A 22,908-nucleotide genomic window follows, 5' to 3' on the forward strand; every position below is an offset into this window, starting at 1 on the left:
ATCTATTTATTGTCTCTGTAATTGACCGTTTGCTAAACCCCTGAGCAGCGATTGTCCAATCATAGCTTAGCAACCGTAACTAGGCATGTCAGGTATATCAAGAATTGTTTTTTTTGCAGCAGTGTACAAGTAGCAACACTTGAAGAGAATACTAGAAGAGTTTTTTGGGTAACACTTCATTTTGCTTAAGTTATCTTATCTTAAGTTACATACGTAAGTTAACTTATGTAATGTACTTAACTTACGTCACATACTGTACGTAACGTACTTATCTTACTTAAGTTACGTAACAAACACAGGACCTTTACCCAGGACACCGCTGTTCATGAAACCAATTTAACGTTGACTTATCTTCAGTTACGAACGTGAGTTAACTTATGTAACATACTTAACTTACGTCACGTTTGTAATGTACTTAAGTTAAGTACATAACTGAAGTTACGTAAAAACACAGGACTTTCACTTCGGAGACTGCTGTTCATGTCGTGTGTGAAACCGAGTTAATGCTGACTTATCTTAAGTTACGTACGTAAGTTCAATTATGTAACATACTTAACTTATGTCACGTACAAAATGTAGTTAAGTTATGTTCGTAACTTAAGTTACGTAACAAACACAGGACCTTCACTCAGGAGACCGCTGTTCGTGTCCCGTGTGAAACCAGAAGTCAACGTTGACTTATTTTAAGTTACGTACGTAAGTTAAGTTCGTAAGTTAAGTTAAGTTACGTACATAACTTAAATAAAAGCAGGCTTCTCATTTATACGTAAGTAACTTAACTTACATAACGTACTTCACCTATGTCACTTAAGTAATGTACTTAACTTACGTATGTTACGTAAGTTAAGTACATACTTATTTTAACCCAAACCATGATTTTGACTTTTCCTAAACCTAACCAAATAGTTTTGTTTGAATTCACAACGCTAACCCTGTGCTGAAAGCTATCGGACTACCCTGCATGTTGAAAAATTAAGCTAAAGGGATACCCAGTGCGTTAAAAAGTGACACCAAGAGGACCTGACCGTGCATATGAATAGTATGTGAAGAGTTGGGAGTGAGAACGTGTTGTAGCTGCAGCTGATCCGTCAGCAACAGTTGTCATTTCAGCTGTCGGCTATAAATGAGAAACCTGCTTTTTGTGTACTTAAGTCTGAAATCAAGGACCCATTGTTTAAAAAATGACTGAGAATTTGGAGTGGTAAATCTGCTGTGCAAGAATGGAAATCTTGACAAGTGTAGCGACAGTAAGTAAGGAGGACAGACGAGCACTTCAATGCTTTTAAAGCTGATTATGTGTGTGTGTGTGTTTACACCCACTTGTCTCAGTGATGCGTTTGTCTATGCTATGCTCCCTCAGTCCGTCTCCCCCAAAAGGAGTAGGTGTGGGCTCCTTCACCCCGTTCTCCTTAGCAACACCTGCTGGTGCTGTTGCCTTAGCAACGCCTGCTGGTCCTGTTGTCGGAGCGCCACTTGGGAGTGAAGGTGTCTTCTCCTCCTGTAGCCAAATATAGACACACAAGGGCAGGGACACACACACACAGAGACACACACATATAATACACACAATGAACACAAAGGGTTTTTGCTATCTCATGCTACCACACCATCTTGTGGTGTCGGCCAGTAAAAGCACAATGAGTCAGCGGAACCAGAGAACTGATAAAATGAGTGTTAAAGTGGGACCTTGTGTCCGTTGGTATGTCCGTTGTCCGGCCCCACGTTGTCCATGGATCCAATCTTAGACTTAGTTTTTAAGTTTTGCTTATTGGCCTCAATCTTCACGTCACCTCCACCTGAGGGGGAAAAAAAGAAGAAGGTTAGTATGAGACGGCAAAGAATAAACTAGAGTTTAACCCTGTGAGACCCACAATAGACCCATATTTGTCTTTTTTAGGGGGGTACATGGTGTCGCTTATAACATTATGATAGAAGTATATGATGACCATCCCCATGCTCTATTATGTCTCATAAGTTGTTGCGGCAATTTTGGGGTTTTGTTACATAGATTTGGTGCGAAATTTAACCATTTTTTACCGCTCCAGAATTGATAAAAATGACCAATAATCCCTCCAAAATACCACATTAAGACACCAAGACCTTGAGGAACACCATAGAAAAAGCCATGCTGTGATTTGGTATCAAAACTTTTTGACATATCTTGAGGTCAGAGGTCAAGGGACCCCTTTGAAAAATGGCCATGACAGTTTTTCCTCACTAAAAATTTGCCCAAATTGTGCGTTATTTAGCTTCCTTCCTGACATGGTAGCATGACATGGTTGGTACCAATGGATTCCTTAGGTTGTCTAGTTTCATATGATATCAATATAGCTTCACTCTAGTCCCTAAAACTGAACCTACCGGAGCCTCTGAAAGACAGTACAGTCAGTCAGGATCTTTCGGGTCTCAGATGGGTTAAATAAAATGATGAAATAGAGGAGAATAGAAGTCTTAAGTCCGACCTGGCTTATATTTCATGTTGTCCTTTGAGCCACATTTGGACGTCACCTTGCTCAGATCAACCTTCTTATTCAGGATCTGCACCTGGGGAAGAAGAGAGATCATAATGTAGCGTCTTTACGCTAACTCATAAAGACGCCACATCCAGTACAATGCAGCTATATACGTCAGCGTCCACTCTGTCCACTTCATCCATTATCATGCACCTAGTGCATTTATAGAGAGGATGGCATTCTGTACAATACAGTGGTGTATGTGGGGGGGAATGGATACAACACAACAAATGCTGGACTACCTACAGTACCCATGCTTCATTCCCTACTTTTACCTGTTTTATTGTTTTGTTTTGTTAGGCAGGTAACTGATGCTCCATGTATGCATATAAATTAGGACAGGCTATAATTGGAGGATGCGAGAAGGCAGGTTATTAGACCGTCGCCACATCATGAGAGCGTGCGTTCAGTATCACAAGCAGTAATGGGACGGCAGCTGGCAACTGATGGGTTTTAAGAGCCGGTGAGCTGCCTGACAAGTGTGTGACAAGATCAATCATATATATACATATTTGATGACAGACAGGAGGACAGACAATTATGATTTGATTAGCAAACCAACCATGATTGTTTCTGATTGACATTAGAGCGCTCCCCCCATTAGAGGCTACTTGACAGGTTCAAATATTAATTTACCTGATTTTATAATACAAACACAAATATTTGAATTCTTAACTGCTAATTTAAATATTCATGGTGTCATTTTAGACTGAAGTAAACACGCCCATGATTTCCGGTAAATACAGACAATTTGAATATTGCAAATAGTGCAAATGGATAATGTGTTAGCCCGCTGCAGTACTTGCCCATGAGATGTGTATAGTACCTTTATACTGTGGTATTAATACCTTATAGCAGTGGTTCCCAACCTATTTTCCTTGAAGCCCCCCCCCCACCTACTTGTATCTAAGAAAAGCTGAGCCCTCCCAGACGTCATCAACCTAAAAAAAAATATACAAATCCTCAAATTGAATAAAGTGATTCAGCGTATTAAATAAATTATTTTTTATTAAATCAACTTTCTTTAATGAATAGAACTCATCAGTTGCCTCAACTTAAATAAAGTGATGACGTCTTGATGGACTTGCCAGGGAAAAACGACTTTATTAATTTACTATAATAGTGTTGGAACCAAAATAGATTTTTTGTTATTGTGGTTAAATAAATGTAATTTATGGTGTTAGATTGCTGCTAGCTATATACGCCCCGTTAATAAAGGTGTGGGCCTCCCTTTGGATGCTTCAATCCGGAGAGCAAATGTTGTTCTCGAAAGGCTAAACGCCAACAAATATGGAAATATCTTTTTAATTAGTTTTATATACAAACTTGTAAACATATAAATTATCCAGTAAGTGTGTTATTAAGATTTTAGTTATACATGAGCAAATTTTGACAACCTCAGAGCAGACAAATCCTGGCGCACCCCCTGTGATCTGGGAACCATTACCTATAGGATTGTACTGGTTTGTATTTGCTTACAGAAGAAGGCTTTTCAACACACAGTATGGAGAAAATATATAAAGCTTGTATGTATGTCTCCCTTAATATTTCATTTTACATGTGTTGTACCGATGTATTTTTCTTTTACATTTACATGTAAAACAATGTATTCTTGTTTTACATTTACATGTAAAACAAAAATACATAAAAATGTATAGAGCACCTAATATAATAAAGGCAGCCAAAAAATGGATGAGACAACAGTAAAGATTAACATAAACATCTGCATAAGAGTAATAGTACAAATGATTGAGAGGCATTGGTGGGACCAATCGTGGGACAAGCAATTTTTTATATTTTAGCTTGAAAAAAATAAATTCCATGATTAAAATAATTACGAAGAATGTTTTTGATAAGATCATTTCATAATAATATGTACTATTTCTTCAATCCACTGTCCAAATATCTGATTTACATTTTAGTGGAAACATAATGAAAAAAAAAAAGATTTCTGTAAATTTAACAGCGTTGTCATGACTAACGGTTTAAATTGGTGAAGTGACCCGGAGGGCATATTTCAGGGTCCGTAAGGAAATTAATCCTACGGATTTGTTATGTGAGATAACAGGTTTCTTGAGTATTAAAGCTGCAGTTGCTAACTTTTATAAAAAATAACTTTTTTATTATATTTGCTCAAACTGTCACTATATCCTGACAGTAGTACATGAGACAGATAATCTGTGAAAAAAGCAAGTTGCTCTGCCTCCTTTTAGTGCTCCCAATGGCATTTGCAAGAAAGGAAACAACCAATCAGAATCGAGCAAATATGAATCAAATATCAATATCAATATGAATCAATATTCTGTTACTATAATGCCTATTTTTCCCCTCAAATGTTTTCAGAAACATATTTTAGTGTCGTGTTTAGCTGTAAAATGAAAAAGTTTGTGACCCGACAGCCATGTTGAAAACAGTTGAACCAAAACTAAGCACCGCCCATTGGTCGGAGCAAACATTCTCATTTTTACTGCTAAACAGTACACTACAAGATGTTTCTAAAAACATAGGCAATGCAGTAACAAAGTATTGATTCATATTTGATCAGTGCTATATATGATATAGTGACAATAAGAGCAAATATCTCAAAAAAATATTTTATAAAAGTGCAGCTTTAAAACCGAACAGTTGCTGATATGTGTGATCGGTCCAGCCTATAGCTTTAATCGATGCCACTACTTGATTTGGACTCAAGCCATTTCCAGTATACCTTTTGCATTCTGTTTTAAGTGATCTGAGACAGCAAAGTGGTGATTGTGAGGGCAGCCCAGAGATGGAATATGATAGTGCAGCAGGTGTTTGGAGCAGATGGGAGCAACATCTGGAAGGGTGGGCCGAAGGACCCGTGGTCAGTTCACTCTGAGTGAAATCAATCCAAAATGCAAACAGAGGGAGCCATAAATGCGCTGATTGCAGTGCATTCGTTCTTTGAGTTACTTTGAAAATGACGTTTTTGGGTAAATACAGCCCAATCAGATATAATATGCATCAAGCCATGGTGAAACAACTTTAATTCCTAATCAGATCTTTTTTTTGTGGCTGGGATAAAAAGGAGATTCTCAATTGATCACAATTTTGAGCAAGACAGTCCGAATGAGGCTAACTGAGCCTAAAAATGTGATATGCATCCACCCTAACCAGAGTGTCCCTCCAGCTCCAGCAGTACTTACTTTGCCACCTCCAGGGACATGTTTGATATTGTCCTTGGAGCCACAGCGAGACGTGATATGGCTGAAGTCCAGCTTTTTGTGCACTATCTGAACCTAAAGACAGGCAGGCAGACACACAGACAAGCAGGAAAGTGAGGAGGTAGAAGGGAATAGAAAAACAGAAAGAAAGAAAGAAAGAAAAAGAAAGAAAGAAAGAAGGGTATGACAGGCAGACAGAGAAGAGCAGCAGAGAAGAGCAGATCAGCTGGCAGCTTCAGTTAACAGGAAACAGAGTAGCTTAGCTCTGTTAAGTATGGAAGAGGTTCTGTCATTCAAATCAAATGAGTCCTCCTACACATGAGTTCAGTGATTAGCTGCATTATATGATGAGCTTTATCAGAACACAACACTGTCAAAAACGGCGTCGGGGACGTTATGCAACAAAATCATTGTGGTTCAAAAAGAGGGCGCAGCTGATCGGAGAGATCTTAAAGGAAAAGTTTTGTGAATTCTTACATAAATTAATGCTGAATTATCAAAAGATGGAGGTTACTGACTGAATAACAATAGACCCCTTTTCTGTTAGTAAACATGATGACGTGTTTTGTGGGCGGAGCGTTAAGTGGAGGCAGAAAAAGTCTGAAACGTTTCGCCTCGAATACCTTTTGTCATCTCAAATGTATGTGATAGCTCAATTCTGTCACCCAACAACACGGCAAGATGACATTTTAGATGCGTAACTTTAGCCCACGGCTATAGTGTTAGCCTCCAGTCTTTCCTTTGTTTTGCCTCCAGCCAACACTGTGACGTAATCATGACGTCGCACAAAAAGGGGTCTATAGAGCACTTCCATAAACGGCTTTAACAAAAAAACTGATCAAGCACAAGGACAAACACTGGAAGGGGAGACAGCTAGCACATGCAACAGAATATTACAAAACGACAGTCAGTGGTTTTGTGTTAATACATGCCGTTCTAAGCAGAGGGGCGACTGCCAGCGACTAATACGGGCGTGTGGAAGACAAAAGGTTTTCCTTTTAGGTAGTGGACCATTCAGCCTGTTGTTGTGCCCTGCAGCCAATCTAAGACAAATGACTGAAGCACAAACTCTGGTTTGTTTTCTTAAGGCAATACTCTGAGAGTTTGGCCCATTGGTCGACCTAAATATTAAGTGACGCCCAATATAACTCAAGTTGTGTTGAATGCCATCTCTTTGATATTTCAACTTTCCGCTTTGTCTACAAGTAGGGTAAATGATTTTGCAGCAAGGGTCATATTACAAAGACACCAAAAAGCATCAGAAAACCCAGGAAATGTTTTAAAGGGCTGTCAATCGATTAAAATATTTAATTGCGATTCACATGATTGTCTATAGTTTATTGCAATTAATCACACATTTTGTATCCGTTCATAATGTACCTTAAAGGGAGATTTGTCAAGTATTTAATACTCATATCAGCATGGGAGTGGACAAATATGCTTGCTTTATGCAAATGTATGTATATATTTATTATTGGAAATCAATTAACAACATAAAACAATGACAGATATTGTCCAGAAACCCTCACAGGTACTGCATTTAGCATAAAAAATATGCGCAAATCATAACATGGCAAACTGCAGCCCAACAGGCAACAACAGCTGTCCGTGTGTCAGAGTGCAACTGCATGTGATTATCATAAAGTGGGCATGCCTGTAAAGGGGAGACTCGTGGGTACCCATAGAACCCATTTTCAATCACATATCTTGAGGTCAGAGGTCAAGGAACCCCTTTGAAAATGGCCATACCAGTTTTTCCTCATTACCCATTCTAGCTTTAAGCCAAACCATGATGTTTTTTCTAACGTTAAACAAGTAGTTTTGTTGCCACAGTTTCACATTAACCAGGTGCGAACCTTCAGCGTCAAGATACTACGCAAAAGGCTTCTACCCAAGCGACAAAATATGATGAGTTGGGATGAAATCACAATGAGATTGAAGTCCGAGGCAAGTGTCTCTGAAGTCATGATGTTTGAGTAGGTGCATGCCTGCAGTTCATCAGTTTTATTGCAGAGACGGGGCATTAGGCAGACTAACAGGAGACAGAGGCTGACACCTACTTTTCCTGATTCCTCTCCTTTTACATTTGCTTGTTGCGATGCCATTTACAGCCAAAACTAGATAGTAAACTATAAGATCTGGGAAAGTCAAGGTCTTTAAGAGGTTCTGAGTTTGGTGTGTCCCACCTGAGAAGAAGTTTGGGTAACACTTAAATTTACAGGTCTGCAAATTTCATGGTAATTAGGTGATAATTAGCAAGATACCTATTTGACATTTATTTGAAATTACTGCCAAATTACCCCAATATTTACCTCAAAATGTATCGAAAATTACTTTATTATAAACATTATTTAATAATTATATGCTAAAATAGCATATAATGGTTAAAATACTAAAAATGTATTAAATAAATTACCACCTATTGGGAAATAGCGGTGTATAATTATTAGATAATGTTTATAATGAAGTAACTTTCGATACATTTTGAGGTAAATATTGGGGTAATTTGGCAGTAATTTCAAATAAATGTCAAATAGGTATCTTGCTAATTATCACCTAATTACCATGAAATTTGCTGAGCTGTAAAATGAAGTTTTACCGAGGTTTACCGAAATTTTCAGAACATATGGAACACTGCCAATACTAAAAACAACTCTATGACACCCCACAATCATCCTTAATCTGACTTTTGAGCTAAAGCTGCTTACTTACCACCATGCAACATAATGCACAATGAAAAGTCAGCATGCATTGAAACAGAGGACATGTGGATGATTTTAATCTCTATATTCTCTGCTCCCAAATGGCTATTTGAACTGCTCATTTTCTCAGGAACTTGATGTATTGCTTTAATCAAGCGGGCTCACATTAATGCACACGTCCGTTGTTTGTGTTGTTCTACCACTAAGGAATCGGAGGGACCCACATCCCCCATTCCCCTCTTCTCTCTCTCATTCACGACATAACTCCTTCCCGTCATGTTGTGATATCAGTTTCATTGCCTCTGTGGTCGTATTATAAAAAGCCCTGCAGCAGACTTGAGACGCCGTCCTCCATTCTCTCCGTCTCCGTCTCTTTCTCCAGGATGAACACGGCATGATGACGCAGGTGGCACCGGCCAAGGATGACTCACTGAGCAGTTAGCACACACGCGCTTAACGCATGAGCACACACACACACACACACACACACACACACACACACACACACACACACACACACACACACACACACCTGTGGCTGCTACGTTGTTGTTCATCATGACTCCTCAATTTGGGTGAGGAACTAATGCAATAAAAAGGACACTGCAGGATGCTGAAAATGTTTCCCCATATTACTACAAGTGAAGAAGTCCTGCAGCTGTGTGCACATCGTCTGCAACCATCGATGTGCCATCTTAGCAATGACCTCTACAGAACAGTGGGTGCAGTGGACAAATCTGCAACTAGCACACGAGAAGTGAACGAAAACCAGGAAAAGCCGTTCTTTTGTTGTTTGTTTGTTCAACAATGCCATTTGTGTACTACTTGTACTTGCTTCTTTGTTCTACTTGGCTTCAAAATAGGCCAGCCTCCTTTGTCACCGGTGTGTTTTGGAGGGAGTTGAAAGAATAAAGTGCAGCCCAACAAACCACTGAGCCACACACAGCCAGTCAGACCGCAAACCACAATGTCTCAAATTTGTATGACGCCAGGAGTGACTTAATGTGGGGGTTTGCAGTGGTGTGTGCAAGAGCATGTAGATTGGTACAAAAGGCATGTAGAAGCCATTTGTGTGTTATACAGTGTCATCACCCAGAGTATCCTTTACTTGCACTAAAGTCAATGTTCATTGGTACACTAGTCATGCCAAGGAGAACATAGGAACACATGTAACCAGTATGTCAGTATGTCAGACTGCAGGGCTGCGTGTCAGACACTGTGATGAGAAGCATCAGGGCTCCACTATCATAGTTCTCCAAAATGCTTGGAAAGAGAGGGGTGAGCAGAGGGGTATTCAGTTTGCAATCTGCAACCTCACCGCTAGATGTCACTAAATCCTACACACTGTTCCTTTAAGCAAAGGTTACACAAAGTAATGTCCACAAAACTGTTGTTTGGTTATAATAATCATAATGAAAATGAGTGTGGATTGATATTTACTTAGTCCTTCATGTAGGTATAAAGAGCAATGGTGTGTCCTGGGTTGATGGTGTATGTGGTGAATGCAGAGAGAAGGTGGGAGGATGCATTGTGTGTGAGGTGTGTTAGGTGTGTAGATGGTAGGGACTCACTTTGGCCTTGGCGGCGGGGGTGGAGGGGTCGGATGCCTTGTTGTTCGGGGTGGAGACCTGGGGAGAAAAGCACCCCCTAGTCAACACAACCTCCAACCAACCACACGCCACAGCACAACGGGGTGGAACAGCGGGTGGAGGGGTGGGGGGACATGGGAACTGATGGGTTAGCAGCTGGACCAATCAGATGAGTGTATGGGTCATTACAGCCAACAACTAATTATAATATAGTGATTTGATTAACAGCGCAGTGCAGCAGCAATACCTTTTAGCTACTAAACTAGCTAATATTCCTGAAACAAGTTGAGATTCAACGCAGTGTAAACTTTTAGAGGACCAATTGATTCATATTTATTCTGACAGCAAGTCTGGCCCCAGTCAGCGTAGAAGAAGCCCTCAGAGTAGAACATGTTATTATGATGCACAGCACATAGCAGCTATCTGAATTACAAACCAACCGGTGCCAAATCATTTGCTGATTCAAGAAAATCATTCTGCAGCGTTTCTGGAATCTTGACAGGTACATCACTGATTATGAATTATTCAAAGACCTTTCTCGTACTGTCTGCTTCGTCCTACCTTTCCTCCGCCGGGCTGGTACTTGATGTTGTCAATGGATCCGATCTTGGAGCGGACGTTCTTCAGGTCAGGTGTCGGAGCGTTGATGGGCCGGGGGGTTCGAGGAGCACGGGGCACCGGCGGCTTCTTCTCCATCGGGGTCTGCTTGGGCACGGGGGGTTTAGTGAGGACGCGGCGGCGGTGAGCGGCTTCGCCGTTAGTGGAGGCGGCAGGAGTAGTGGTGGAGACCGGGCGAGGACGGGCTAAAGGGTTACAAGAAGTACATTTGTTACGGAAGTTCTTAAGTTAAGTATGTTACGTATGTGACGTCAGTTAAGTATATTATGTACTTAACATAAGTTAAGTATGTTACGTACGTGGCGTAAGTTAATTATGTTATGTACGTAACATAAGTTAAGTGTAAATAAAGTATGTTATGTACGTGCCATAAGTTGAGTATGTTACATACGTGGCGTAAGTTAAGTATGTTACGTACGTGACGTAAGTTAAGTGTAAATTAAGTATGTTATGTATGTGACATAAGTTAAGTATGGTACGTACGTGATGTAAGTTAAGTGTAACTTAAGTATGTTACGTACGGACATTTAGAATTCCATGCGAAAAATATTGAAACATTATTGTTAGTGAACTTTTTATCCTTGACTGTCCGTCTTTCCTCTTAGTTTGTTACCTGTAGTCTTGGGTTTCTTGACCTCTCCCGTCTTGTTCTCAGTCTTGTCATTCTTGTTCGCTGTAAGCAAGAAACACAACATTAAAAACATCGTCAACAACCAATAGGTACGCTCTCTCCAGCACCAAACAGGAAGCAGCGAACGGGGTACAAAGTAAACATGGAAGGAACAGGTGGAGTTGTGGAGTGAACGAGAGCGCCTCTTTTACGTGTCCTCCCATTTGTACCACGATAGAGCGGAGAAGGGAAAAAGCTGCAGCTCTCGAAATCCTCGCTGAGTATGTTATATGCTATAGCTAGCTAGCCAACCACTGTCCCAAACTTCCCAAGATTAAAAGCTCTGTGTCTTAAGAAACATTGTCTTTAGATGTGAGAGGATGTCAGACTTTAGGCAAGTGTTTCAAGGTGATTGATCAACTGAACAGGAGATTGAAGGGAGATTGTGTTGTTTGCAGTCTGAGCTGAAAAAGGGAGTAATGTCACCGTTTATGGAGGTGTGACAGCGTGTCCATCATGTTGATGAAGTTGTGCTGTAGGTAACGCTGCCATCACGTGGCAGAAGCTTTATGGAATCTGACTAAACTGCTGCCACGGGGGCCAACAGCCACACAAGCAATGAGTTCACTCATGCAATTAAAATGAAATACGCACCTTGCAGTACATATAACACCCACCGCTGTGAACCGGGTGAATGAATCATATTCTCTGAGGGCGCCGAGTTGAAGCGCACAAAAAGCAGAACGCCTGTTTGACTAACATAGCTCCGACTGAGTCATAGCTTCCTCTCTCGGCGAGGTGAGATACTGTTTGTGATGTGCGGGTAAAAATACCAGTCTGGTGTCTTCAAAAAGCCAGCTCTCGAATCCGATAAAGTGTAAAATATGCTAGCATTTTCAGTTAGCCTGTTGCCTGGAGCGGTGCCGGTTTACATAGTGAGTCATTCTCCAGCTATTGTAGAGAGTTCAGCTCCTGTTGTAGGGGTCACAGTGCAACCTTTCAACACTATGAACTAGCCAAAGCAGCGTTTCATATCACACAATCAGATACAGAGGGCAGACAGACGCTGTAGATATAACAGAGATGATGTTACTGCACAAGCTGTGTAAGTATGTGCGTGCACGTACCAGCAGGTTTACTTGCAGGGGTCGCAGAGGAGCCGTTCTTACTGGCTGTCGCACGGGGTGTGGGCGTGGCCTTTGGCATTGGTGGGCGTTTCTCATTTTCTGGAGTCTGGAAATCACAACAGAGGACAGATGAGCTGCGGGGTTTTATGAGAGGTCAATCGTGCAACCGCAACATGAGCAGAGAGTGAAAGCAAAGAGAACAAAAAAAACACCACCAGAAATGCATGCTGGGATTACTAAGTCCACACTATTCAGCTCCCAAGGTATCCTCAATAAATAAGAACACTTCAGGACTGAACTAAATGTGAAGAACACGAGTACAGACGCAGACTGAGGCCAGTCGTCACTGAAATGGAGCATATTACATTCATCCAGTCTGAATAGAAGAAATAAATCCCCCCATGTGTGTATGATACTCACTTTGGCGGCCTTGGCGGAGCCAGCTGCTGTTGGCGGCCGCTTGGCGGCGGTGGGCGTGGTCGCCTTGGGTACGGGGCTTTTTTTATTGGCTGTGGTGGGGGAGGGGCGTTTGGCCGAGGCGGCCTCGCCATTGGTGGAGAGGGTGGATGGGCGGGATTTGGCGTCAGGCTGGTGATGATGGAATTAAAAGAAGCCACAATACAGTAAAATAAAGAGGGAGGGAAAGAAAGAAAAAGGAGGACAGATAGAGATAGAGAGAGAAAAAGCAGAGATGAAATCACTGATTGCAATGACAGCGTGATGTGGCAGACAGCCAGCAACCTTAATCATAAAAATAAAATTAGCAATTTAAAGCCACTTCTGAGAGCTCATGAGTCGTAAATTATAAAATTATAAGCCTCAAATCTGTTGAAATGAGCAGCAGTTCAAAAGTAGCATGTGATATGGAAATCAGGTCCCAGATAGGCTATCGGAGAATCAGCAAACACACGATACACATCCACAGAGACTAAATGACATGCTAAAGGCACAGGAAGTTCATCTGTGCACCTTCACCAAACACGTGGTGGTAAACGCATGAACACAAACTCTCTCGCAAAAGTTTTACATAAGACGGATCCTTTCCAGCCATAACTCAACAAGCTTCTCTCTATGCACTGTGTTGTTTCCTCCCCCCCCGAGCATTTGTTCTGAGGATTGTACATCTTTTTTTATTAAATAACGAGTTATTGAAGAGGGGAGAAAGCTCCTTCATCTGGCTCCAATTGTCTGTTAGCAAGCTCGTTAGCCTGGTCGCTAATGGAACAATAAGTTCATTCATTCATTCATTGCTTATCCTATTCAGGGTCGCGGGGACAGGCCCTGGACAGGTCGCCAGACTATCACAGGGCTGACTCATAGAGACAGACAAGCATTCACGCTCACATTCACACCTACGGGCAATTTAGAGTCAGCAATTAATCTAACCTGCATGTCTTTGGAATGTGGGAGGAAACCTGAGAACCCGGAGAAAACCCACACTAACACGGGGAGAACATGCAAACTCCACACAGAAGGGCTCCAAGCCCAACTTGCGACCCTCTTGCTGTGAGGCATCGGTGCTAATAAGTTCATATAGTTTATTCAGAGACATATTTGTGTCTTCGACTCCCGTCTCATAACTGTTTACAAACCACGCCTCTTTTGGGGAGCAGTTTATAGGCTACTCCAACAAAGTAGAGCGGTCATTTGTGACGATTTGCTGCTCTTCTTATTTGGTTGAACAAAACAGGTAATTTGATGACATCACCTTGGGTTTACGGAAACTGTGACGGACATTTTTCACAGTTTTCTGGCATTTAACAGACCAGTCGACCATAATGAAAATAATTAATAGCTGCAGCCTTAAACAAAAGTGGATGGTGCATACAGCTAATAAGCTCTGATAGCTTATAGCTTATGATAGCAAGAGACCGATAGAAGCAGCAGAAGCAGTGCACTGACTGAGGTGGAAGATGTCTGTGTAATTTCCAGAGCATCCGTGTGTGTGTGTGTTCGTGTGTGAACAGGCAGCAGGGGTTTGCGTGTGTTGCTCAAGGACACTTTACCAGGCTGTTGTTGGACACACCAGCTGTAGCAGAGGTCAAAGCTGTGACCTTTGGCTGACGGCGCTGCTTCTGCAACCACTCTGAGTGTGAATCTGTATGCAGGAAATGTGTGCGGACAGCAGTAGGCCTAATCTGCGTGCGTGACCCACCTTGGTCTTGCCGTCGGGGCTCGGCAGGGGCTTGCCGCCGTTGCCCGTCGGAGACTTGGCCGTCCCTTTCCCTCCCTTCTCCTCCTTCTTCTCGGCCGACTTCTTCTCGTCTTTGTCGGTCTTCTCCGGCTTGTCCACCTTCTCCGCCTTCTCGTTGGCCTTGTTGTTCTTCTCCATCTTGTCCTCGTCTTTGAGGATCTTCTCAGACTTCTGGTTCTGGTCCGGGCCGGCGTCCTTCTTCTGCTGCTCTTCTTTCTTGCCAAAGGCGTCAAACTTGTCTGTCTTGCCGGACATGATGTCCGTCTTCTCCAGCTTGTCCTTGTTGTCAGATTTCACTGTGAGAGAAAGAACGTCATCATCAGCATCAAACTTACCCAAAAAAATTGCGGTGCCTGGTGCTGACACAACATTTCAACACATTCAATGACACCGCCACGTGATTTCACATATCTCTGTGAGTCTGTTTAAGGTTTTGTTAGTTTTAGGCATAAACATTAAGTGGCTACGGTTCGGGAAAGATGTGTGCATGGTTAAAAGAAACCAGCCTTGCATGTCGGTAGGAGACAAAATGCCAACAGCTTTGTTGACCTGTCCATCCACCCTGACCTTCTCCATAACACATTTCATTTTGGCAATATAACAACGTTACACTACTTCTGCCTTTTCTTCTGAGAGACAAACTCATTATTTGCACGGCCACAAGAGGCAGACAAAGATTGTTATTGAACAAATCATGTCTGTTGACTGTTTGAATTCCTTGCATGCTATTAAATGCTAAAAGTGCCTACAGTATGTAATCAGCACAGCACAACCGAACGTTTGATTACCTGAAAGCACGAACTACAGTTAAGCACCTGACTTATGAGACACCGTCTGACACTTCTGAACACGTATCTCTAATGTGTAAGAATGTTTCTGCTGACAAAATCTATCACATCAAATAAAACATTGCTAATTGCAACTGCACTTTAGTTATTTATAGATTTGAATGTCCGTGTGGGGGATTTTATGTAGGACGCACCAGCAGACGATTCTGGAGTCTGGCTGGTAAACAGGCCGAGCCCAGTTATTCCACTGCTCTACATTATGCAAGTGCCCACAATGGTGACGCTGTATCTTTAAAATCCACACCAGTGAGGTTACGTCTAACCCCGATAGAGGAGATGAACAGACTGTTTTATGCCTTTTTATGTCTTATTACAAGACAACTTAGGTCAACTATAAAGACAAGATTTACAACTTGTTAAACACACGTTATCCTTAGACTCCCCATAACAACGGCGGTGCAGGATATCATTGTGCACATGTGTATATGATATGAACCATTAACTATAGCCTAATAATCAGACTGATGTGCCATCTTGTTTCACTTCATTACTCAGTTTTGCATTGTGTTCATGTTGCCGTTTTCTGTTTTGAGGACGTTGTTATTTTGTCCTAGCCGATCAGTAGTGACTGACATCCCCACCGACCCATCCCCTGGGGCGCCAGAGGACACCATCCACTGACATTAAAAATTCAGTCCACACAGAAGCGGCAGTGGTTGCCAATCAAAAAAATTATACAAATGTAAGAGACTTCGGGCACATCGATGCAGCGGAGGCTGAGATAGCCTGACTTTTACTCCCTAGTATGGTCGAAGATGCTGAGTTCTACAATTCCCATAATGCAATTCCTCAGACCCTCTCTGCTGTCTTAGTCTTTCAAACCCCACATCCCCAGTTCATATACAGGCTTTCTGTTACAAATCTGTACAGTCCAAGCCTAATCCAGGGTAACTTTGATGACATAAAGCTCATCCAGAGCAACAGAAGACATCATACTACTGGTTTCAAAGGCTCAGAAGTCCTCATGATGAGTAAACAGAACTTTATGGGAAAGCGAGTTTAGGATATATGTGTGTAGCAAGTTTCCATTATGTATGCAAGTGAGATATGATAATTAAAGTACATGTCCTTGGATGTCAGTGTTCAGTGTTGTTCATTTGTGCGTCAGGATTATGAAAACATCATCCAGGGACACATCCATCCTCCTCAGAGGAGAAGCACTAGGTCAAACTGATGCACCAATGTTGCTAACAGCTGACTCATGGGATGAGCACAGTATGAGAGAGAGAATAGAATGAAAGCAAGAGGGACGTATGACGGGGACACGTGAGCAGAAGGGAGCCAGAGACAGAAGGAGTTGGGGAGGTCGATGGGGTTAAGGACAGACAGCCGGCGGGGCTGAGGGACGGACGGGAGGGCAGAGAGAGACAAGGGCTCTTTGTAGTCACCAAGACATCCCTTATATAACAGTGACACTGGTCAGGCCTATGCTGTGCCCCTAATGTCCCCTCATTTCCCTCGGTGCTGACGTTCGCTGTGTGATAACGGCACTATCTCCTCGGAAGCGACGCCAATTTGCTGCCGTTGTGTTTTTCTCTGGCGACATGGAGCGCGGTCCCTCTAGAACGACGGCTGCCATCAAAACAAGATGCATTTTGTTGTGTTACTTTAAACTGCAAACTAGCCAGAGCCCCAGTCAGAGACAGGCTGTGGAGAAATCTCACATGAACAGATCATGTGTGGTTACAGAAAGTGTGTTCAGCATACTTGCCAACCTCGAGACCTCAAATATAGGGATGATTTTGAAACCAAAATTTGAGTTTCAGAGACTTTGTTTCCTGCATTCTGGTGACTTTTAAAGAATGAAAATAATAAAATAATAAGTGCATTGCGACAAATTCATTTTACTTTTAATTCTCAGGAAAGAAAAACTGAAAAATTCACACCTCTGGCATGAACTTGCATGAATCTCTGGCATGAACAGACACAACGCGACAACAGCACCACTGCGCTCTGAGACACGTTATTTACAATGGCTTGCGCCGCACCACGAAGGCTTTTCCCTGCGTCAAGCAAATCCCAACGCAGGTCGAAAGCAGCTCTCCTCCGCCAGAACACAACATTAGGTGTATTGTTGATGGAAACAGTAGGGATTATACAGGCTGTACAGTGGCCCCCAGTGTCATTTTGCCTTTTTTTTTTACAGAAATAAAACCCATTGAGTTCATTTTGGCGTATCAGCGGCATGTTAGCAATACGTAGTCGGACGACGGACGCTACAAACTGACAGTGAATGCATCTGCTCCATACGGAGTCTCAGCTCAGAGTCATATTTCACACACACCGGAGAAGAGAGTTTACAGAGCTAGAGATGGCGGAGGATTTGGTGTCGAAACGAGAAGCAAAAGCGCCTATTTGGTAATATTTCAGATTTAAACCAAATGTTATAAAAGAACCATAACGTTAATGAAGCAATCGCCGCAAGGAGGAGCAGCAAAAGCTGGACCAGAGAGGCCAGACACACAGACACCTGACGGTAAAAAAAATCAAAGTACCGGTGTTGTCACAAGTTTATAAACCGGTGGGAAAATGTCCTCATCATCGCATCCCTACACTGTATCATTCCACCCTGCAACGCCGGCAATATGACTCATCCAACATGGCTGTGAACACAGAGGATCTATCTAATACCACGCTACAATACACAGCTGCTGGCAACCAGCTGTGTGTGTGTGTGTGTGTGTGTGTGTGTGTGTGTGTGTGTTTGTGACAGAGAGAGAAATAGGGAGAGAGAGTTGACTGCCACATAAATCAGAGCATGACTAACATACACAGACATGGAGCTGGTGCAAGGATATTTTACTGCAGGCGGCCTTTTCAACACACACACACACAAACACACACACTTTCTGCCTTTCTGTCTCACACGCACACATGAACCCAGTTTGAGTATTGACCGCTGTAGCTCCTGTTTGCTAGCACGATAGCTATCACGCTGCCACACTGACAAACAGGACAATCAATAGACAGTCTGACAGACGGACACAGTAATAATCCACATGACACACAGACTCATTTTATGCTCGGTGACACTACGACAATGTATGAGAGACAAAATGTTTGTAAAGCCCTCTTTATGCAGTAATAATGAATGTTGTTATTATTCAAAACCATAGTGCAAAGCAGTGGGCAACCTTTGAAGTCATAGTATAGTATGTCGAAAAAGAAATAGTATAGTATGTCGAAAATATAAAAGAAATCATAGTATATTATGTCAAAAAAAGTCATTAAAAAAGTCATAGAATAGTATGTCAAAAAAATTAAAAGAGTTATAGTATAGTATGTCGAATAAAAGTAGTAGTATAGGTTGTTGAATAAAATAAAAAAAGTCATAGTATAGTTAGTAAGTATAGTTAGTCAAACATTTTTTTTAAAAGTCATAGTATCTGAGAGAGGTCTGAAAAGTGAAGCCAATGCTGAAGTGCCTTAAACCTGCAATCTTTCTAACAGCCAGCAGGGGGCGACTCCTCTGGTTGCAAAAATAAGTCTGTATAGAAGTCTATGAGAAAATGATCCTACTTCTCACTTGATTTATTACCTCAGTAAACATTGTACACATGAGTTTATGGTCTCAATCGTTAGTTTCAAGTCTTCTTCAATACAGCATGATGTTCATTTAGTAAATTATGGTCCAATTTAGAGTCAAATAGACCATAAAGCAGGGTATGCTGTAGGGCGGGGCTACCTTGTGATTGACAGGTCGCTAACACGGTGTTGTCTGGCATGGGAGTTGTCCATGTTTTCGTATTTTTAACTTTAACCCTTTCACGGTGTGTTTTCAGTTCAGAGCATTCAGAGGATGGATGGCTTTTATAGCTAGATTGACAATAAGAGGGTTTCTGAGCAGTTTACACAACAGAAGTGCTCGCCATCCAATCGCCGAAAAATGCCAATTCTTGCAGAAATCTCCAAATGTCAAAAGTGGCTTTTTCTATGGTGTTCCTCAAGGTCTTGGTGTCTTAATGTGGTATTTTGGAGAGATTTCTGATCATTTTTTTCCAATTCTGGAGTGGTAAAAATGGTTAAATTTAGCACCAAATCTGTGTAACGAATGGGATCAAACCAAAAGTTGCTGCAACAACTTATGAGACATAATATATCATGGGGAATGGCCATCATATACTTCTATCATAATGTTCTAAACCCTTATACTTTTATAATTGATTTCAATTAACTAATTAATTGCATGTTTATATCTGATTTATGCCTGGAACAATTTCTAGTCTCCTCATGTTCCCAGCTTTCAGATGATGTACGCCACTTCTATGTGACATCTACTGTTGACCTGCTATCTCCCCCTAAAGACCCCCTGGACTCCCGTAAAAGAGATAAAAACGGGTCTATTGTTGGTCACAGAGGACCATGATTTTTGTCCAGAAAAAAGCAGCATAAAAGGTTTGAAACGGTGACACTGCACCTGTTGGCCTTCCCTCTCTTGCAACCACAAATTCACGAGCTATATGAGCTGTAAGTTGATGTTAAAAGTGCAGAGTCTTTTCTGTGTTTGGTGATGTGTCCCTCTGGATTTGTTGTTTTCTGTATAGCAACAAGCCCATAGAGACACGATCACAGGAAGGAAGGGATCACTGATCCAATAAAGGGTGTTAAATGAGGACTGCAGGTACCTGAGCTCATCTGTTTAATGACTTGGTTATTTTTTCTGTTAGCTCAAGCTTCAAGACTCACACTTGCCTATACACCCCCCCTCCCCTTACAGCTGTGCACTTCTTCGTGCATGTATATGTGTTGTTGTGCAGCTGTGGTCTATTTCTATCCATTTGTGCTAAATGAACACGCTGTCTACGGTCAGTGTGCCTGTGGGGGCGTGTGACTTTAAAAATCTGTAAGATTCACGTCAGTGAAGGCAATTCACCTACGCACACGTACCCGTGTGCGTGTGCGCACACACGCAACGCTAGAAATAGCTGCTCTATATTTGAATGAGTACAGTCAGAGTCGATGTCTAATCAATGTCCCAGCTTTTCTCTATCGACTGAAAAACAGAACGCACGGCTGGATGGATGGATTCATCATTACATCGGCAGAGAAACATATACTGAACAGGAATGGATAGAAGATATCACAGTGAGGGGGATGGTTTCTCTATCATTAACTTTGTTAAATGGAGCCGTATAAAAGACGTCAGTAATCCAAACCAGCGTTTTATTTCAAGTTCTCAGCCTTCTGCCAGCTCCTTTCACACACTTCCCCTATTAATTCCTTTTTCTGTTATATCGCTATCAACCTCACTTTGTGAAAATCGCCTTTGCATTTGCCCTAGATTTCATCAAAGGGTAATTTTAAAAGATTACAATAAGATACGAGGATGTGATAATACGTGTGTGACATAAAAGGAAAATGAAAAGGAAATGAAACCTGACAAAACCCATTTTCTGGTATTGATTTACCTCATTAAAACCCCTATTAGAGGAGGAGGAGGTGACAATTAACAAAGGTTTAGCCAGTGAGATAATAGAGATGATGAGGGCGGCAGTAGCTCTGAATTTCGGGCCTAAAACAAAGTGTAAAAAAAAGGAAAATTCGCCAATGATTCTTCTTCTTGTTTCCCTAAGTTTCCCTCGTTCCGTACACTTGCTCAGAATCAACCAAGCACACAGCCGGCGTGATTTTACCATCTGAAACTTCTCTCATCTGTCACCCCTGATACAGAAAAGCTCACTCAGTCCAACGATCAAAAGAAGCCACAGAAGCTACTGTTGTTGGCTAACATGGCAACAGTTGTTTGAGGAGCCTCATTAGGAGAAGACTCCCTCACATAAACTATCATATTAAGTGTTTATGGTAGGGCTGTCAATCGATTAAAATATTTAATCACGATAAGTCACACATTTTTTTTATCTGTTCAAAATGTACCTTAAAGGGAGATTTCTCAAGTATTTAATACTCTTATCAACATGGGAGTGGAAAAATATGCTGCTTCATGCAAATGTATGTATATATTTATTACTGGAAATCAATTAACAACACTAAACAATAACAGATATTGTCCAGAAACCCTCACAGGTACTACATTTAGCATAAAAAATATGCTCAAATCATAACAAGGCAAACTGCAGCCCAACAGGCAACAACAGCTGTCAGTGTGTCAGTGTGCTGACTTTACTATGACTTGCTCCCAAAACTGCATGTGATTATCATAAAGTGTGCATGTCTGTAAAGGGGAGACTCGTGGGTACCCATAGAACCCATTTACATTCACATATCTTGAGGTCAGAGGTCAAGAGACCCCTTTGTAAATGGCTATGCCAGTTTTTCCTCACCAAAATTTAGCTTAAGTGTCGAACGTTATTTAGCCTCCTTCGAAACGAGCTAGTATGACATGGTTGATACCAATGGATTCCTTCGGTTTTGTAATTTCATATGATACCAATATCTATATATAGTTTGTGCTGTAAAGACTTTTTATATAGTGTACTTGGTTCTCTTGTCACTTATGTAGATTGGGGAGTAGAGAGTAGAGTACACCTACAGGAGCCTATAACTAAACAGCCCTATTTACACCCAGTATGTGCTGCCATCAACTGTACTGATTTACATCCCCAGTCAAATTAACTTTCCTCACATTTAAAGGGGCTTCAGATGGTGGATGTGACCTCAAGGTATAGTAACGATGCACCTCATATAACTTCATTACTCTGACCAATACTCCACGTGTTGACATGATGCAACAGCCATTAACTTGAGTAACCACTAGCATGGTATGTCAACCAGTTGATTTGCTACTGTGACTGAAAAGCTACACAGACTACACACTGTAAACTGAACCTTTTTTGCAGCAAGGCTCTGTTTTGTATGATTTCCTGTTAAGTGGAATTCAAAGCTAGTAAAAGTCAGATGAGGGAGAATCAATGCAAGTCTGCCAAAGACAAAACAGGATGGAAATCCACAGGTGGATAACGGTGGAAGGCAGCAGTGGAAGTGGCCTCTATCAAGACTGAAAGGAGGCACATAAAGAACATTCAGTGCCACTAGCCGCACCAAGCCACAGCATGTTGCATGCATAGTGCATGTGCTTTCTACCAAAGTGGCAACCAGCAGTGTGGCAGCCTCCTATTGACATTCAGACAACATAGCTAATGTTGGAATGGAAAAGAAGGCAAAGCCAACAACCTCGCCAAACGCAACTGAGCTGTAATGCCATGGATGTGCTCAAGTGAAATGCAGCGGCAGGAAGGACAAAGAAAGAACTGCAGGCACTCATGAGCTTAGCAGCGTAATCATGACATTCACATGCTCCACAAACCCCCTCATGAAGATGAAGACAGAGCAACATAAAAGCTGGTCCAATCTGTTGGAGCTGTGACATTTCTGTATTAGCGTAACTGTATGAATTACAAAAATACAAGTCACTACTTTAAATTCTTCCGTTTGATCCGGTTGTAAGTGGCTGGAATTTAAAGGGTCAGTGTTTAGGATCTATCTAACGTCACACACTGTTCCTTCAAAGCTTGATTTACAGCTGCATGTAAAGGGGTTCAAGGCCTTAGCTTAGGCTGTTCCT

The 22,908-nt window shown here is 41.7% G+C and overlaps 1 protein-coding gene and 1 long non-coding RNA gene across 6 annotated transcripts in view; one reads left to right on the forward strand and one right to left on the reverse strand.

Moving 5' to 3' along the window:
• LOC141776544 (uncharacterized) overlaps positions 1-22,908 on the reverse strand; it is a 98,293-nt gene that overhangs the window by 10,353 nt on the left and 65,032 nt on the right. For 3 of the 5 annotated variants that reach the window (XM_074650198.1, XM_074650197.1, XM_074650201.1), the window contains 10 exons: positions 14,500-14,834; positions 12,765-12,932; positions 12,345-12,450; positions 11,221-11,280; positions 10,551-10,792; positions 9,972-10,028; positions 5,681-5,773; positions 2,463-2,544; positions 1,687-1,796; positions 1,321-1,498 (listed from right to left, as the gene is read on the reverse strand). In XM_074650198.1, the coding sequence (XP_074506299.1) occupies positions 1,321-1,498; positions 1,687-1,796; positions 2,463-2,544; positions 5,681-5,773; positions 9,972-10,028; positions 10,551-10,792; positions 11,221-11,280; positions 12,345-12,450; positions 12,765-12,932; positions 14,500-14,834 (1,431 nt within the window). The remainder of the gene's footprint in view (positions 1-1,320; positions 1,499-1,686; positions 1,797-2,462; positions 2,545-5,680; positions 5,774-9,971; positions 10,029-10,550; positions 10,793-11,220; positions 11,281-12,344; positions 12,451-12,764; positions 12,933-14,499; positions 14,835-22,908) is intronic. The other 2 variants (XM_074650200.1, XM_074650199.1) reach the window with 2 other exon arrangements.
• LOC141776547 (uncharacterized) lies at positions 566-850 on the forward strand. The gene is made up of 2 exons (XR_012595785.1): positions 566-728; positions 813-850. It is a non-coding gene; the product is annotated as an uncharacterized LOC141776547 (long non-coding RNA).

The sequence above is a fragment of the Sebastes fasciatus genome, chromosome 11, assembly GCF_043250625.1.
Source record: "Sebastes fasciatus isolate fSebFas1 chromosome 11, fSebFas1.pri, whole genome shotgun sequence".
NCBI lineage: Eukaryota > Metazoa > Chordata > Actinopteri > Perciformes > Sebastidae > Sebastes > Sebastes fasciatus.